We start from the raw sequence: 19226 nt of genomic DNA on the forward strand, positions 1-19226 counted from the left end.
GTGCATCAGAATCATCTGGTGGGCTTGTTAAAACCCTGATTGCTGGGCCCACCTCCAGGGTTTCTGAATCTGGCACTGGGCCCAAGAATTTGCATTTCTAACAAGCTCCCAGGTGATGCTGATACTGCTGGTCCATGGACCACACTTTAAGAACTGCTCCTCTAGTTTTTGGCTTGAGGCCTGAGTTCTAAGGGGGATCACAGAGAGCAGTGAGGGGTCTCTGTTAGTTCTTTCTGGGGTCCTCATGCCAGGAACTTGCCCAGCATGGCCATGGCAGTGAGCTAGACTAGCTGGAGGCTCTGGGAGTGCATGGGTTCCCGAGGCACAGCTGGCTGGGTATTAGGCAGGACTGAGCGACAGGTGCAAGACTGAGCTGGGCTGGCCAGAGACTCTCCAAACTCTCAACCAGGGCAGAGTCCTTCCGAGAGCACACCTGTGGTCCATCACCCATCAGCTGATGAACTGTGTCACGTCAGAGTCCCTCAGGGGCGTGGGAAGTGGAGGAGCTGGGCTGCAGGGAAGTGGGCTGCCTCCAACACCCTCAGTTCTGGCCAGTCCTGCCAGTGGGGACCTGCACCCCATGCCTGGCAATCCAGCAATCTAGCTGCTGCCCTCACCATCCATCCCCCACCCCGCCCGGCTCCTGCCAACAGTGGGGCACAAGGTCCTTGCCACATCCAGGGGTGGCACTGGCTCATTTGTCCCCAGGTCACTCCTCTATGTGCCTACTTAGACCCAGAGCCCAGACAAGGGCCACCATGCATAATTTTTGTTTAATCCTCATGGCCACCCTGGAGGCGGGGCTTGCCAACCCTACTTTACATATGAGGAAAACTGAGACACAAAAAGATGCTGTGGGTTGCCCAGAGTGTTGTCAGCAGATGGTTACCACAGTGAGTACAGTGTGGTAGAATCAGCTAGACGTGCTTGAGGTTATACATCTGGGGTCATGATACGCACACTGAATCATTAAATCAGAAAATGCATGTGATGCCCAGCCCATAGGAGACCCTTTATAAGTGGAAGTCATTATTACCACTGTTTCCTGGGAGGAATGGGTCAAAGAACACACCAGCTCCTTCTGAGCACTGGAGCAGCCAGGCATGTGGCCTTCTTACCTGCTTCAAAAACTCTCTGAGAATGTCAAACCACCATTGAAGTCCAGAAGTTCTTCCTTAATCTATTCTGGACGTCTCTTGCTAGAATTCTATTCCAAATAACACTGACAAGGATTATAGCTAGAGAGAGTTCAGTGGTCAGCCCATGCAGGGGCTTGTGAAGTAATGTTTGGTGGGAATATTCGTGAGGGGTTATGCTTGGCTGCTTGGAATATAAACCTTCTACTGTGGCTTAACTGACCAGTAGAAATGTATTTTTCTAACAGTACAGGAAGCCTGTAGGTTGACAGTGCAGGACTGGTATGACAGCTCCACAATGCCATCGGGGACTCAGCTTCTTCTGTTTTCTACTTAGCTGTACTTAGAGTGTGGTTTTGGCCTCATAATCACAACAGGGCTGCTCTACCTCTGGACGTCACATACACATTCCAGGTAGGAAAAGGGCAAAGAATAGATAGGCAGAGGTCAGTCAAGTTTGTCCTTTTAGAATAAAAATCAGTAAAACAATAGTTTTCCCAGAATCCTCTCATCCAGGTTATTTCTACCAGAGCTGCTGCCTGCAACAAGGAAGTCTTGGGAGATAAGTGCTTTTAGCTGCCCTGAACAAAATCGAAGTTCTCTCAGTAAGGTGAAAGGGGAGGATGAGTGTTGAGGAAGATGACTAGTAGTTCGATACAATAAAGTCGCTGAGGGCTGGTTCTCAGACATGCAAATTCAGAAATTGTGATAGTTCAACTAACAGAGGTCCCTCTCTAGGGAATGGACCAGAGTTAACAATATTACCAGAAAACTAATTATAAAGTAAAAACCTGCACAACATTTTATCACTGAGAATTGCAGTCTCCAAATGACTGGGAATCCTTACGTCCACAGCTGGGGACAGATACTTAGAAGATAGCTTTCCAGGGAAGGAGCACAGGGGGTCTGGTGGGGGCTCTGGGGCAAGGCTGCCTGAATCTTCCCCGTCCTCCCTGGAGATCCAGCTACAAAGGCAGCCAGGCTATTTCTGTGCACAGTCAAGACTGCCTCTGCACTGGGGAACTGGGGGAAATTCTTGCTCTTTGGCTCAGTTCTGTTCAACACAGAGTATCGAGCACCTTCTGTGAGCCAGACCCTGCACTAGGGGCTGGAGCAGAAGAGATGCAAGAGGTACGATCCCTGCCCTTGGAGACATCTTAGTCCAGTGGGCTGGGGGCTCCCACTTCCATGACTTCATGGAAGCTACTGCTTCTATGTGAACACGTTATTCCTTCCATCTCCACTGGTTTGTTCCTCTTGGCATGTGAGTGTGTACACAGACACACACATGCACACTCTTACACACACGAAGTCAAGTTTTTCTTATCTTAAACACAAAACTTAACAAGCCTTTCTCATCCTTTCCATCACCTTCTCCTTAGGCATCTTTCTCTCCCTTCCTCTATAGAGCCATCCTTCCTAAAACAGTCTGGACTCTTGGTTCACCTCCTGCTCTCTCTCTCTCCAACCCATTGCATTGCAGACTCACCCCTCCCACTGCAATGAGGCCTCTTTGGCCAGCACCACCGATCACCTACCAGCTACCAAATGTACTGCATCCTTCTGCCTTTAACTTCCTTGACTGCTGTCTCAAGTTGGGTTCCCTGGAAGCAGAGCCTGAGAGGGGATTCATGTGCGTATGATTTTTTTGAGGCTGTACTCAGAGGAAACCTGCAGGGGAGTGAGGGAAGCAGGAGAGACAGAGGGAGGAGCTGAACAAAGATGTGGTTTCAGGTGAAGTCCAGCCACAGCCTGATCTTGTGGGGAGCTCTGGGGTGTAAACTGCACTGCGGAGTCTGTCCTGCTTTTGCACCCTGCAATGGCCATTGACCCCGGGCACCTGGGACTAGGGACAGTGTCCTGCAAGACTCCTTGGCACCTTCAGGAGAGTCAGTTCTAACACCCCAAGGTGAGTCTTCCAGGAAGGGGTACAGGTTGCAATTAGCACCCACAGCAGCTGGGGACATGCAAACCAAACCAAACCAGTTAAAGGATTCCCGGGAATCTGAGTAAGGCACCAACAGTATCTGCTACAACCTCCTGCTATGCTTAGAGAATGTTAGCAAGTTCTCTCCTCTCCTGGCTTTATGACACCACGCCTCCTAGTTTTTACTTGACAGAATCATGTCCCATCCCAAACTAAGGAAGCATCTTACACATACCTTAGCAACAACCACACTGCAATAACATATTCAATTCTTGGGACCCTCGTGCTCACCACAGCTTCTAAGGGAGAATTGCTGACAGTGACCTTAGCGATGGTCATCACGATCTCATTGGCTATAGCACCTGTCACTCCACTGACCACAACCCTGTCGGTTCCAGGACAACTCAAGTCTGCTCTCAGTGAATACGTGGCCAAGCTGGAGGGGGTGAAGCTGCTCAGGAGCAACAAGAGGCTGGGTGCCATTGGGGCGCGGATGCTGGGGGCCACCAGGGCCACGGGGGATGTGCTGGTCTTCATGGATGCCCACTGCGAGTGCCACCAGGGCTGGCTGGAGCCCCTCCTCAGCAGAATAGCCGGTGACAGGTAACTCACTCCTGGGGTCTGCAGAGCGAGCAATGGGACTGGGAGAAAGAGTCTCCAGCCTCAGCCACGCACAGAACTTCTACCCACCGCTTGAAAAAGTGCCTGGGTCTCCCTCCCTAGACAGCGATCTATTGCTTTGGGTTTTTCAGATGTTTGACCTTGTAAGTAAGAAGCACAGGGAGCTAGAGCTGGAAGGGCAGTTAGAGGCCTTCTAGTCCGTCTACCTTATTTTATTGACTAAAGAAACTCAGGCCTGGAGAACAGCGTCTGTGAAGTTGTAAATACTCAAAATCGTATTAAGCTGCATGGTAAAGGTAACACCTTATCATGGCTATCATTACCTTGGATGAAATTCAGCAATCTTAATCAAGATTATAACATAACCTTGAGGAGAAAATCTCTAAACTATACTGGCCATAGATTACTCATCCATAAAAAGAAAGCATTAGATTCTGTGATCATAAAGCTTCACTGAGAACTAGCTTTCTTTGTTTCTCTGGTTTGTATAAGGGGTGTCTAATTTTCTAACTAAATTAGAAGTGTGAAGTTGGACAGACAACGCACCAACAGACATCTTACAATTTTTCTTGACTATTTATTTCTATGTTGTCCTTCCCCCACCTTGCTGTCACTCTTTCCACTTCCTTGCTCAACTCAAACAGTTCATAAGCATGTGTGGTCAACCATCACCCTCAATCTGAATGTCCTGGTGGCTAGCCCAGCCTGGACCACCTCAGGCATATCCCTTGGGGCTCAGCCCTGACACACAGCAGAACCTCAGGAAATGGTTGTGTGATGGTGCCCAGCCAGGCAGGGCTGACGCTAGAACCAAGCCTTGTGACTTCTACTCTTGCACGCCTACCCACGGTAAAGGCTTGCTGTCTCATTTGAAGTTGGGGATGATCACATATAAGAAAAATTTCCGGGACTACCTTGGCATGGATCCTGGAGATATAGGAGTTAGCATCCCACTAACTGGAGGACATTTCAACAACATAAAGTAAATTAATAGTTCAGGGATTCCATTTTAACAAAGAAGAACAATCAGAACTCTAGTGAAATCAAGACGAATTTTTACCCAGTTCCACGAGACAGATTACTGCCCACTCCTGGCTCACATCTCGTAAGAAAAGGAGACATGCATACATTCAGGACCAGAGTAGGATGAGAAAATGCACAAGCCCCACGAGGCTGCCATCTTTGATTCTGTTTCATGCAAGGGCCCAGCTCAAAATCCAGAGTATCACTGAGCCAGACTCTGAAGTTGATCTCACCCATTCCCCATCTAACTGCCACCATGGGACCATAGCCAGATGGCTCTCAGAGGGACCTGGAGACCATCTCGTTCAACCTCATGATTTCACTGTTGAAAACCCCGAGTTCCAGGGAGGGCAAAGAGACCCTCCCCCAGGATCACACGGCCACTTGACAGCTGGGCTGTTTCCCATGCTTCCTCCGTGCGGACATTTAGAAGCCCAGTAATTAATATTATCAAAGCTTATGCATGTACAGCCCTAGCAGACTTCTTTTATACGCATTCTTCCCCCCCACCCACCCCAGTGAGGTACCTCAGGCAGGTGTTTTTGCTTCTATCTAATAGAAGGAGGAGCTGAGCCTCAGTGAGGTGAAATGTGTGTGTGTGTGTGTGCGCGTGTGTGTGTGTGTGTGTGTGTGTGTGGTCAGGATGCCTCCCGGCCCCCCAGAGGAGCAACCTTCCTTGGGTCTGAGACTCCAAGGAAACCCTCCAGATGCTGTCCTACTCCACACCCCTTGGCATGACGGATCCTTGAATCTGTCCCTAAAGACCCAGCACCAGTCCTGGGATCACACCTGAGCAGCAAGAGCTCTGGGAAGAGAGAATTTAGAGCCTTCTGCTTCTCAGTATAAGAGATTTTCCACCAACACTGCGAATATCCATGAACTTTCAAAGTGGGTTATGCATTGTGGACCTGGAGGAATATCCAAGCCCAGGAAAAAATAAAGAGGGATGAAATAAACTAGGGCTTCTTCTTTATTGTGGTGAAATGTTTGGTTGGGAAGGTTGAAACTGCAGTCAGCTTTTGAGTATCTGGACAGCAGCATTTTAGTCGATCTCACATATTTCAGTGAACCAGTCTTTGTTGGCAGCTTCATTCCCTCTGTTTGTCTTTTGAAACCCAAACATTTGATCTCCTGGAACTGAGAAAGGCTTAACAGAAGATCAACTGTGTTCCTGCCTGAGAGTTAAAAGTCAACTCCCAAGTGAAAGAAGGATGGAGTAAGCAGACTCTTCTAGCTCCTTCCAAGGCAAATGGGGTAGCTTTGCTGTTTTGCTTTAAGTGAATTCCAAGAACACCAGACACATCTGTAGGTACAAAAACACAAAGCTAAACATAAGACTGTGGGGTTTTGTTTTAATTAATCACCCTCTCAGCATCACTAGACTACAGTTACTAATTCAGCCCTGCTTAGGCAGCCAGTATGTCCCTGGGAATAAAAACCAGAACAGAAAACATATCACACTTCATTCATTGACATTTTATTTTTCATCTCTATCCAAAATGTACTCAAGGAGGCTTATGATTAGTCGCTTATGTACACAGTTGAATAGAGGAGAAAGGAAATTTCAGAAAGGAAAAGAGAGTTTTGGGAATTGGGGGTAATACAGTTATTAGAAGTGAGTTTTACATATAACTCCAGAAAGACAAAGCAAAAAGAGAAATGTGATGAATTTTGGAGTTCTCATTTTCTAGTAAAAAGTAATGCACACCTGTGTTAAGAAGTACACAGCACAAAGGTCTAGGATGAATTGATCGTATGGATGCTCGAATGCAACTTCCTTTCTTGTCCTATTGTGACTGCCAAAGATGGCACAAATTTCATGTGATTCTTCACAATTCAGCCACACGCTTCCTTGGCTCTTGATTCCATAATTCCACAAAATGCTTTGCCAATAGCCAAATCCATCCCATCTGCCTGACTGATTCCACAATAAGCGGAGACTTGGGAGGAGGTCTGGGTCCCCTCCCTTCCTCCCTGGTCTACTCAGTTTTCTTAGGTCAATTCAGGGTACCCCAAAATAGCAGAGACCCAGATGGATTAAATTCCTCTTGCCTTTCAGTGGAAACAATGCAAAAAGGACAGGAAAAGCATATTAAGGTCCTTGCTATAAATACAGGCCCCACTACTCACACCAACATCAGTCACTTAGGGCCACAGATTAAAGCAGATAACTGAATCCCAGGACCATCCTGGCCCTCCCCGCCTGGCCCGTGCTCACTCCAGCCCTGGCTACCTCCAGGATGGTGGAACAGAGATGGGGAATTCGATAGCAGTGTGAGCATAGCGTGGCTGGTGTCTCTCCTCCCAGAAATCTCACATGTCTTAGAGTGGTACGTGCCAGCCACCCCTAAGTTCAGGCCTGATCCATTCTATTGCGCATATTTGAGAAGTAACTATCATGAAAAGCCAGAAAAAAATGTGATTGAGATATTGGCTAAGTGGATAGCAGCTCCTGGTACACCTAAGTGATCACCTGTTTAGTTAAAAGGTGAAATTTCCAACCTATATCAATTTCCCATGTCACTCTCTCTGTGGTAATATCTCCAGGCTGTGCAAAGAAATTGGGATAAAATACAATCGCCAACAATAGCAGGAAATGAGCAAGTAAACCTAGACTTAGGTTTGCTTAAAGACACCCTGTGCTCATATATACATGCATTAACACCAGGGACACTTCTAGGGCTTGGCAATCCTGATTCCTCAAGCCAATCAAGTTTTATAATACACGGAGGAACAAGAACCGGACCCTAGAGTAGAGTTCTAAGAACCCTCTGACGTTGTGCACAAATATTTTTACATGGGCATATGAAGATTTTTCTCAGGAGGGATCCATAGTTTTCCCGTGTTTATCAAAGGGATCAAAGGCCCCCAAAGAAGTTCAGAACCACAGTCCTAGAGCATCACAGCTGAGAAAGACTTTTATGGGAAGTAGTTCAACCTCCTATTTTACAAATGAGGAAACTGAGGCACAGAGAGGTATAATAGCTATCTCAATCTCACACAGTTCATTTATTAGTGGCAGATCTGAGCCTAGAACCCCATTCCTCTGTCTCTCAGTGCTGTCAAAAGAGGTTTTATTATTATTATTGTTTAGAGACAGGGTCTTGCTCTGTTGCCCAAGCTGGAGTGCAGTGGTGCGATCACAGCTCACTATAACCTGGAACTCCTGGGCTTAAGTGATCCTCCTGCCTCAGCCTCCCAAGTAGCTAGGACTAAAGGCGCACACCATGCTCAGCTAATTTAAAAGAGGTTTTGAAAGAAAGAAAGGGACAGACAAGAACTTTAATAAAATGGGCCCCAATTCCTCATGGAAAAACATATTTTCTAGAACAGCGCTGTAAAATAGAAATAAAACATGAGCCACATATGTAATTTTAAAACTTCTAACAGTCACATTACAAAATAAAAAGAAACATATGAGATTAATTTTAATTTTTAAGTGAACCCAATATGTCCAAATATTATTATTTCAATATGTAATCAATATAAAATTGTTGAGATTTTTACCTCTTTTTTCCCACTAAGTCTTCTAAGTCCAGCGTGTATCACTTACCCCACATCCCAATTCGGACAAACCACATTTTAGGTGCCCGACAGGCACGGGTGGCTGGTGGCTGCCACACTGGGCAGCACATGCACAGACTGTTTCCAGTCCCCAGCAAGTGACACGTTTGTATCCCTTGTTTCATTCCACCGTTCTTTCCAGGAGCCGGGTGGTGTCCCCAGTCATAGACGTGATTGACTGGAAGACGTTCCAGTATTACCCCTCCAAGGACCTGCAGCGAGGGGTGTTGGACTGGAAGCTGGATTTCTACCGGGAGCCTTTGCCGGAGCGTGAAAGGAAGGCCCTCCGGTCCCCCGTCAGCCCCATCAGGTGAGGCCCATGACACACCTGCTTGTCGTTGCCTCCTCAGGACGGACGCTGCAGCCAGACGGCCTGCGGTCTGATCCTGGCTCCACGGTTTCCCAGCACGTTACTCAGTCTGTGCCTCAGACTCCGCGTAAGTAAGTCGGGAGCAATCGTAGTATTTACTCAATAGGGCTGTGTGAAGATTGAACGAGTCACTACGTGGAAAGCACTAAGAGTGTGCCAGGCGCTCAGGTGCAGGCCTTAGCGCTGTCGTGTTGTGTTAATGGAGTAAGATCAGTGGGGCTTTCCCCCCTTGGGGCCTCAGTGGGTGCCCCGCGTGGGAAAGTGGAAGCACCTGAACTGGGATCCTGACCAGCTCCCCCACTGGGTCACAGTGGGAGTCCCATGGCCTCAGGTCTCTTCTCAGCAAGAAGGAAGAATTCCACCCAATGAATGCTAAGACACCACAGATCTCAAATATATCCGATTTTATGATTTGCTTCTCCATGTTTGGTTTTTGAACAACTATTCTATTGAAGTAGATGTGCTACATATTTTTTGCATAACAAACCACCTCAACCTTAGTGGTGTAAAACAACAGCTGTTTTATTATTGAGTTCAGGGATTCCGTGGGTCATGAATTCTGAAAGGGTGCACTGGCTTGCTTGTTTGCCTCCCTGATTTCTGGAGTACATACATATTTTTACAGTTGTCCAACACCATAAAGCTAATGAGGGGTAAATCCCAAATTAAAACCTGGACAGCCAGGCCCTTGAGACCACCAGCTTCACTGCTATGCTAGGCTGTATTTTAAATAAGGGCCACTGTCCATCATTCACAATTGCAAAATCCAAAGAGCTCTCAAAACCAAGCATTTTTTATTAATTCATTAGGCAGCAAAAACTGCCCTGAACTGACATGGGTGTCTGCATAGGCCTTATTTATCCATAGGCCTTGCTGTGATTGTTCATGTGTTTCACTGAAGAAATATTAATATGTTTGACTAAAGAGTGCTGGCCCAGACGCCCCTAGGGCGGATATGTAGTATATGATGTGTGCTCCTTTTTAAAATCCAAAAGATTCTGTATTATGAAACACACTGGCCCCACAGGTGTCAGAAAAGGAATGGTGAGCCTGTAATACCAAAATTCAGTAAGCATTTAAAATGTGGCATGCCGGCCTGTTGCTATAAAAATTTAAAAAATGAGCTGGGCATGGTGGTGCACACCTGTAGTCCTAGCTACTCAGGAGGCTGAGGCGGGAGGATCGCTTGAGCCTAGAAGTTTGAGGTTGCTGTGGGCTATGATGACACCACTACACTCTAGTTTGGCCAACAGAGTGAGTTCCTGTCTCTACAAAAAAATTAAAATAAAGCTGAGTGTGGTGGCTCACGCCTGTAATCCTAGCATTCTGGTAGGCCAAGGTGGGAGGATTGCTTGAGCTCAGGAGTTTGAGACCAACCTGAGCAAGAGCAAGACCTTGTCTCTACGAAAAGTGAAAAAATTAGCCGGGTGTGGTGGTGCACAACTGTAGTCCCAGTTACTCAGGAGGCTGAGCCAGGAGGATCCCTTAGCCCAGAAATTTGAGGTTTCAGTGAACTATGATGTTGCCACGGCACTCTAGCCTGGATGACTGAGCGAGACTTTGTCTCAAAAAAAAAAAAAAAAAAAAGTGGCACGCCGTAGTGCTATGCACTTGACATGACATTTTTTAAATCCCTTCAAAATCCAATTATGAAACACCATTTTATCCCCAACTAGAGGTGAGGAAACTGAGTTCAGAAAGGTTATATATCTCACCCAGGATCTTATAAATAGTGAGTGGCAGAGTTGGAAATTGTATCAAGTGATCATTATAATACCAGTTTTTAATATTCTGGTATAACATAGTATTTTTAATAACCTGAAGGCCTGTAGTTTTGTTAATGCACTCTCCTTGGTAATTAAAAAAAAATCTGAACTCTGAGTTATTTACATCTTGAGATACCCACAGTTTGGCTGCATTAAAATTTGTCTTTGAATGAAGGGACCCTTATTCAAAAGCCTTCTGGATATATCCTTCTCTTGTTTAAAACCCTTCTGAGGGACATTATTGTCATCTTAATTTCCTTATTCAGGGTTTTAGCTTCCCGTGTTTATAAGTCATGTATTTTCCCCCAGGGCAGGTGGAGGCCTAGCTACTTCCAGTGTCCCTGGTGGATTTATCTCAGAATTGGGGAGTGGGTGGATTGTCATTAAAAAAATAGAAGAGGGTGAGGGAAAAGAGAGGAGGAAATAGCCTGACCATGTCCCTTTGTCCAGGCCCGCTGCTACCTTCCTTGGGGTATCTTATTTTAACCAAGGCCTTGGTTAAAACATCTCTCCAGAGGGACTCAAGCCAGAGTGTAGGGGGGTCTCAGGCGTGATCCCCGGGCCCTCCATTGGAGCAGCACCTGAGGATAGGATATAAAAGGCCCAGGTAACCATGGCTCTCTTTTCATAAAAATACTAGGATTTCTGATATCAACACTTTGCTCCAGTCTTGCAATTAAAAAAGTTGCCGTCTGTCTGAGCCCAGTGTCCTCTCTCAGCACCGGCGCCCCGCCGGGGCAGCCCCAGCCCCCCGCCCCCAGCCCCCAGCCCTGCCCGCTGTGCTCCAGGTTCTGGACTGCAGCCTCTTGCCCATCTTCTCTGTCCAGGAGCCCTGTGGTGCCCGGAGAGGTGGTGGCCATGGACAGACATTACTTCCAAAACACTGGAGCGTATGACCCTCTCATGTCACTGCGGGGTGGAGAAAACCTCGAACTGTCTTTCAAGGTATGTCCTGAACCAAGGGAAGACACTGGTGGTTTCTGGTGTGGTGTGTGTGGTCGCAGCTTGGAGGCAGCCATTAGACCATTCTTCTAAGTGAAGTGTCACAAGAATGGAAAAACAAACCCCACATGTGCTCACCATTAAATTGGAACTAATTGATCAACACATGTGCACATACGGAAATCATATTCATCGGAAATCAAGCAGGTGGGAGAGGGAAGGAGGCGGTGGGTAAATTCATACCTGACGGGTACAATGCACACTATCTGGGGGATGGGCACACTTACAACTTTGACTCAAATGGCACAAAAGCAATTTATGTAACCAAAACGTTTGTCCCCCCCGTAATATTCTGAAATTAACAAAAAGAAAAAGAAAATGTCACTGGAAAGTGATGAGGTTGCAGGCAAGTCATCGAGTCATTGCCATGTCACGTGCCAAACCTCTTATTTCCTCCCCCCACCATCTCTTGTGCCCATGCTTGATTTTGTTCTCAGTGGCCCCATAAACTCAAGTCTCAAAACCTGCTGTCAGGAAAGGGCATGCGTCAGTCATTTACACCTCGGTGCAGAGGTTCCTGAATATTCTCTTTTTGTAGCACCCTCAGTGTCTCGTTAATTTTTTCACAGCACCCACAAGCCAAAACAAATACCAAACAGTTTTGTGTATTGAGTGGCTTGGTCCAGACAGCTTAGTAAGTATTTGTCCTAACAGCTCAGCACCTGTTGGGCTCTGCACAACTTCTCAAACCTTGGAATCAAATTGGACACCACCACTCTCATTGCCTGTTTCACGTTGGTTTTAGCATGATACTTGCTTTCTCATCAAAACAACCTCCAAAAACCCAACCTGGTAATGACATCCATCATCAAAAGTGCAACCATCTAAAGTTGGAAGCATGAATTACCTCGAGCTTGTAGTTTGTATAAAGTCCAATCGATATCTCTATGTTTCTCTCAAACACTTAACATACCTTACCTGGCCCTAAATGTTTGCTGCGGCACCCTGGGGCACCTTGGCACACAGTGTGGGAACCCCAGCCCTAGTGTGTTGCAGTTTACATGCTGCTTACCCTAGGACGGTTTTCACTTTACTCTTTAGCCCCAGGTGTGGCATGAAAGGCTTCCTGTCAGATGAACTTCAGGCATTTGGGAGCAGGAGGGAGTATCAGCAGAGAGCAGAGGGAACCTTCTTGACCTCGGAAACACTGTGTTTCCGGGAAGTTTGCTTTTATCGCCACTACAAACAGCTTCTGGGGCCTTTGCAGGAGACCTCACGAGCTTTCAGAAGTTCCCTGGCCACTCGGGGCATCTTCCCTGAGGACGTACCCTTTGGGGAGTAGGTGCTCGTTCACACGGCTGCGTCCCTAAGTGCCGGATCTGTGCATGTGGTTGAAGGGCGGCACATCCAGGTGGTCACGTGGGTTTGCCCCTCACCCAGCAGGTTCGTCCTGGGACAACTGCCCCCACCCTTCCCATCTTGTCACTCTCGTGCCCAGAACTCCCAGATCTGGAAACTCTACTCCACCCTGAGGACTATCATCTTGTCCATTTTGCAATGATGATTTCCTGTGCGTTTTGCCAGCCCTTCACAGACAGGGTCCCTTATTTCCCACTGTTCTTGGAGGTGGAATCCGGAAATGTTTATCTTCTCCCTTCTCGGCAGGCCTGGCTCTGTGGTGGCTCTGTTGAAATCCTTCCCTGCTCTCGGGTGGGGCACGTCTACCACAGTCAGGAGGCCCACAGCCCCCCTGACCAGGAGGCCACCCTGAGGAACAAAGTTCGCATTGCTGAGACCTGGCTGGGCTCGTTCAAAGACACTTTCTACAGGCACAGCCCAGAGGCCCTCTCTTTGAGCAAGGTAAGGGGAGGGCTGGGTGGGGGATGCTGTGCCCAGCACGGGGGCACCAGCAGGAGGTTGTGCCAGGGAGGCCCCCTCCGCCGACTGGAGGGGAAAATGGAAGATTTTGGCTTGAGCTTCCCTAGAGTTGCCCCCCTCAAGTGGCTCCTCTTCCTGGTGGGACTGTCCTTTGTCTCTCCCAGCAACTCCATGGGAGCTGGCCCCGGCCTGAAACTCCCTGATGTCTATGGGATGACATGCATGTGATGTGATCCTTTACCATGGGCCAGAGGCGGGATTGGCACTGATAAGCAATGAGAGAGGTCTCCAAGGGCCCTTTCATCCTGAGCAAAGTGCTCAAGGCTCTGAAATTATCTAAGACATGAAACAAATATTAAGTATAAAAATAAAAGTCCTCAAAAAGCCACAGAAAAATAAAAATTTTAAACATTTAAATAAATGTCTATGAATAGTGCATTATCAATTGGTCAACTGCTGCTCAGCTCAACTCTTACAGAGTGACACATAGGTGCCATTTAATGTGGGATGTGGGTTCACAGTAATGCTTGCTGTGTTGGGAGTGGGGGCTCCAAAGGTAAGATTCCCAGGACCCACAGTGGTCCCGGAACAGCTCCCACAAGCCTCTCACCAGCCCACACTGCTGGGGTGTGAGTTGAATGTGAGGACGGCACGCCACAGACCAAGCCTGGGCCCCTTCAATGGAGAGACGTGGCTGTGCCCACGGAACAGGCCTTTCCCTGAGTGCAGGCCAGAGTGACGGGGTAGCCTCGTGGAGGAGCCCCAGTGCCTCCCCTTCCTCCTGGTCCTCAGGGCTTTGCCTCCTGCCCATCTTAGACCCACTCTAGACTTCCCTGAGTCGGAATGGCCTCCAGGGCCTGGGGGCTGGTGGGGTCCCTTGAACTTCAAGTTTGTTTGTTCCTTTAACTGGGGAAAGTGTTAGTGATACACAAAGTCCTGGCGCTCAACAGCAATTTCCGAGGTCTAGACTGGCTAGAGTCTTCTCTCTGTCCCCGTGTGCTAGGCACATTATTACACAGAGTGGCATTGGCTTGTTTCCCCATTCAGGGGTAATGCAGTTACTCCAAGAAGGGATCTGAAATGAAAGGAAAATTCTCACAAAGACTCCCCCAATTCTTAGCTAGCATCTTTATTCTTCTGTAGTCTCCTTCTCCTTCTCTGTCCATGGAAAGTGGAAGAATGTGTCCAACTCTAGACACAATTCTAGAAGCTGTATAGTCTGATGGTTAAGCCCATGGACTCCAAGAACAAGAAAGACTGTCTGGGTTTGAATATTAGTTTTTTTGGTTGTATGATTCTGAAAGTTACGTAACCACTCAGTGTTTCTGCTTTCTCATTTGTTAAGCCTTCCTTATGTTGTTAAGATGATCAAATAAGTTTATATTAATAAATCCAGAAGATTTATTATTTAGAAGAGTGCCTGACACTGAGTAAGCCCTGCATGAGTGTTTACTATCATCCATCATTGTCATGGCTACTAATAGTTAATAAAAGTCAACCAAGCACCCGCTCTGTGCCAGGTCCTGTGTGGGTCCTGTAGGGGACACAGAACCATGCCCAACACTGTCAGGTTCCAGGTGGGGTCAGGGGCTCCTCTAGAAAGAATAATGTTTGCAAAGATGAGAGTGATGTATTCTAGACGAGTTCATGAGGGACACATTCTCAGGGGAGGTGCCATTTGAACAGTGGCTGAATGGGTTCAACTCAGACATCCAGAGGAGGGGTTGGGGGAAGATTCTGGAGCCCCTGAGGGTCAGGCCAAAGAGTTTAGATTTTATCCCATTGGAAATGGGGAGTAAGTAGTATTCTACAGAGTTCTACAGGGGTCCACAGAGCTTCTTTGGTTTTTAATCTCTTGGCTTTCTTTTGGGCAAAGCATATCTTTTTCTCTCTTGGAATGTCAGTTCAGTATTTATTTGCTCTTTCAAAGGACACTTGCTTAAGGTTGACACAGACCGCATGTATAAAGAACTCTTAAAGAAGTGTTAACTACAGCATAATTGCTGATGCACCAGACTAACCTTCTCCCAGACAGGCTCACTAGAATATGGTATGTTTGCTGTAGCCAGCCTAATGCCAAAGCATGTAAATTATTTACAGAACTTAACCTTCTTCCCACAATTGTTGGTGTAATTAGAAGCGCCTGTGAATACACACTTGGCTCCAGGCAATTACAGGAATTGGGAACTGGCATGATGCTGATGTTTTATTTTAGAGCCTGACTGGTCTGCTTTTGAGAAAATCCAGTTTTCTTTTCCAGTTGGCGTTTGGGGGATTTTCTAGGGCTTGTTGTGTTCACCCAAGCCCTTCATTCTATAAAATAGAAAACTGAGGCTCCATGAGAGAAGCGAAGAAAAGTAGGGAGAGACCCAGTAGTCCAAATTTATAGTTTAATTTCCACCTCCTAGCTCCCTAACATCTGGAAACACTACTCCTCAATCCTCTGCAGCTTTTCCAGAAATAGCTGCAGTTCCATAAAGAAGCTCTCCTCTATGGTTCTGTCTGAATTTGGGGGAAGGCAGGGATGTGTTTGGTATACAGAAGGTGCTCAATAAGTGTTTCACAGACGTACATCCTCAACAAAGGCAGGAAAGTATTTATTCTGCTTTCCTTTGAATTTTCCAATGCCTAGTTAAACCCTTTGCACGTAGTAGGTGCTCTATCAATATTCACTGATGGAATGGATGGTGGGTAAAAACATTATTAAACCTGAGGCCAAGCTTTGGCTTTGACATTGTAGAAGCTATTGACCCTGCGAAATAACTCCTGGGAACTCAAGGACTGTCATGAGGATACAATAAAATGAAATGTGAAAAGGTGCTTTGGAGAATATAAACTACCACATAAATACAAGGCTTACTTTCACAAAATCTATGGGTGAGACCTTTTTCTTCTTTTATACATTTGGGTGTCCATTCTCCGATCCACAGACGTCCTTCTTTGTTCATTTGGTAACTTTTGTGAGGAGAATGGCACCACTACTGGCCATTGAGAAGAGCTTTAGCAGAGGATTTCCTTTCTTATTCTCTCTTTTGAACATTTCCATTAATTCATGTTTTGGAAATGTCCTTTCACTTGCTTTGATTTCAAGATTTCAATGACATTTCTGCCTCCTTGAAGGTGTTTGGTAGCACACATTTACTTTAAAATTTAAGTAGCTAAAACTTAATTTTGTTTTAAAGATTTCTGTCCCTCCATCCCCCTTCCCCTCACCCCCAAATCTTCACATGGATTTTGAGATACAGAAATCCTGAGCACCCAAAAGACAAGGCCAGAGTTTCACTGCTGGGGGAGTTGGCATTCCCTTGTTTTCTCCTCTCTTAGGCAGAGCTGTACAGAGGGGAAAACTCGTTGCCAGCATGCCCCCTCATTTGAGCTCAAACAAGCATTGGGTAGGGGCCAATTTATCTCAACACCAAGAAAAGTGAAGGTGATGGAACTCGAATGAAGGAATATTTCTGTTTTGGTAGCAAAGTCCAACCCTAGGGAGGAGCTGAGAGGTCTAGAATAAACACTAAGGATGCCAAAAGACCATAAAGAAGACTTATATAAGACTCAGAAATGGTTAAAATGCAGATTCCAGGGTCTCCAACTCAACCAACTAAATCACAGTCTCTGGGTCAGGGCCTGAGAATGTACACTTTGAACAAGCTCTTTGGGCACTCCTGAGACAGGTGCTCCGGGAATCGCACTTCGAGAAGTGTGCAGGGAGGATTTCAGTACGGCAGACTTAGATCTTATTCTTCCCAGCATCTCTATGTGAGGACTAAGAGAGAAAAAGCAGAATCAAACCAAACTGGCTTCATACAGCCTGTTGGACCGTGTCCTGTTGCCAGGTCAGGGGCCATCTCTCTTCCTCTCCCCACACCAGGAAAGCGTTATCTCTTTTTTCTTTTTTTTTTTTTCTGTCTTTGGTCATTCCAACCCCACCTTAGAACCTCTCTCTTCCTAAAACTATCCAAGATTTAGTACTAAAATTCTGGGAGGGTTCTTTGTAACATCAATTCAGCCAAAACTATTAATTTATACTAGTGTTGAGGATTTATCTTGATTTCCGTCCTAGGACAATTGTATTATAAAGGAGGATCTCAAGGAAAAGGGACAATGTAGCCCAAAAGAATGATTCATTAGTGGCACCTTGAGGGGAAGAAAGATAAACTTGCCTTGCCCCAACCCCCAGCCCACAATTTCCCAGCTGACTTCATCTCAGTGGCCTCCGGGTCAGTTCCTGCCTCCACGGGCCCATCATGGTTCCACACCACAAACCCAGGGGCAAAGCCCCACCACTTTGCCAGCTTCCACGGAAAAGTCATCAAAGCACAGACAGCATAGTTTGTAGACTGAAGACTGGAGGGGTTGTGGGAAGGGGGTGATATCACTTACAATCTTGCTGGTTCCGCAGCTCTCTCTAGGGAAGACCCAGCCTACTGTGTCCCTTCCAAACCTTCTTCTACCAACACATGACACTCCCCAGCCCCATCTGCAGCCCTGGGGAACTGTGGTCTTGACTCCTCCTTCCATTGTATTATCCTTCAGCTAGCTTTGTCCCAGCCACCCTTGTCTTCCCCACCAGGTGAATTCTGTCTTAACAAGCTTTCACCACCTTACTGCCGGCGTCTTTCTCCTCCCCCAGGCTGAGAAGCCAGACTGCGTGGAACGCTTGCAGCTGCAAAGGAGACTGGGCTGTCGGACGTTCCACTGGTTCCTGGCCAACATCTACCCTGAGCTGTACCCATCTGAACGCAGGCCCAGGTTCTCTGGAAAGGCAAGGCCTGACCCAGGGAAGGTGGGGAGGAATTAGGGGAGAGGAAAGCTTCCCAAGACAAGAAGTGGATATTCAGATGCTCCATGACCCTGGCCAGTCACAACTTCAGCAAGGCCTCAAAGGCCATGAGTCCATCCCTTGCCTCCATGTCAGCTGGAAGAAGGTATCTGGGTTGCCCCATAACCCATCCCAGAGCCCCTTACCAGGACAGGTGTGGTCTGCTTCCTTCAGGAGGCCTGCCCCTTAGGATCGGTGGTTTCTTTGACCCCACTGGTTGTTGTGGCATGCACCCCAGAGAGTAAAGCAGAGGAATGGTGCCTGAAGAAGGCGTCTTTACAACAGAGGTTGGAATTCACTTCTGTGTGGATGTCCACTTTCAGCTCCACAACACTGGACTAGGCTTCTGTGCAGACTGCCAGGCAGACGGGGATATCCTGGGCTGTCCTCTGATACTGGCTCCTTGCAGTGACAGCCGGAAGCAACAGGTGGGTGGTCCGACTTCTCAGGACAGGTAACAGCCCAAAGAAGACTTGCAAGTAGGTAACATTTTTCTGGGATGCTCCATACTTCCCTTTGAGGTATCTCCTTTCTATGGTCCCATGCCCCTTTACTGCCCGTAACGCCCCATCACAGCTCTGCCCGCCCCACTCCAGCCATAAGCACAGACGTGGACCATTGCAGACAACAAGAGCATCTTAGCTAGAGGGAATGGAGAGGCTGTTTAGCCAACTCTTTCATTTGACAGATGAGGAAACTGAGGTTGCAAACTTCTCTTCAAGTGTCTGAAGAGAAGAAGAAGGCAATCAGGTCAGGCTGAAGATCTAGACACAACATCCGTGCAGTCTCCTTGGTCATTACGAAGGTCTCCTTATATCTTAGGGTATTTCTTTGTTTCAAAATTTTCACCATGGGAACAACTGCCCACGGTGGTAGAAAGCCTCCATTGAGGATAGCTGAGGGCTGGTGGGTCCACGTCTTTTCACAACTTAGATGATAATCTAGAAAGTTTATCTTGTCCCCAAATCTTTCTCCTGTCAGGCTGTGATAGGGGTCTTTATGTTATCATATTCCAAAGACCCCTAATAAAAACAAACAACAAAGTAAAATTTCCTAGAGATACTCATCAGATGAGTAGGGTGAGGACCAGAGATCGTGGGGGCAAAAGACAGACATCTCTGGGAGGCCTGGGGCAGCCCTGCAAGGAAGGTTGGCCAAGGCCGGGCTTTGCAGCGCA

The 19226-nt window shown here is 47.1% G+C and overlaps 1 protein-coding gene across 2 annotated transcripts in view; it reads left to right on the plus strand.

The window, feature by feature from the left end:
* Window positions 1-19226, plus strand: part of GALNT15 (polypeptide N-acetylgalactosaminyltransferase 15) — a 48150-nt gene that overhangs the window by 19760 nt on the left and 9164 nt on the right. For both annotated transcript variants that reach the window (XM_069473270.1, XM_069473269.1), the window contains exons 3-8: window positions 3462-3666; window positions 8414-8581; window positions 11235-11352; window positions 13015-13209; window positions 17861-17992; window positions 18373-18477. In XM_069473270.1, the coding sequence (XP_069329371.1) occupies window positions 3462-3666; window positions 8414-8581; window positions 11235-11352; window positions 13015-13209; window positions 17861-17992; window positions 18373-18477 (923 nt within the window). The remainder of the gene's footprint in view (window positions 1-3461; window positions 3667-8413; window positions 8582-11234; window positions 11353-13014; window positions 13210-17860; window positions 17993-18372; window positions 18478-19226) is intronic.

This window comes from Eulemur rufifrons, chromosome 7 (assembly GCF_041146395.1).
Source record: "Eulemur rufifrons isolate Redbay chromosome 7, OSU_ERuf_1, whole genome shotgun sequence".
Classification (NCBI taxonomy): domain Eukaryota; kingdom Metazoa; phylum Chordata; class Mammalia; order Primates; family Lemuridae; genus Eulemur; species Eulemur rufifrons.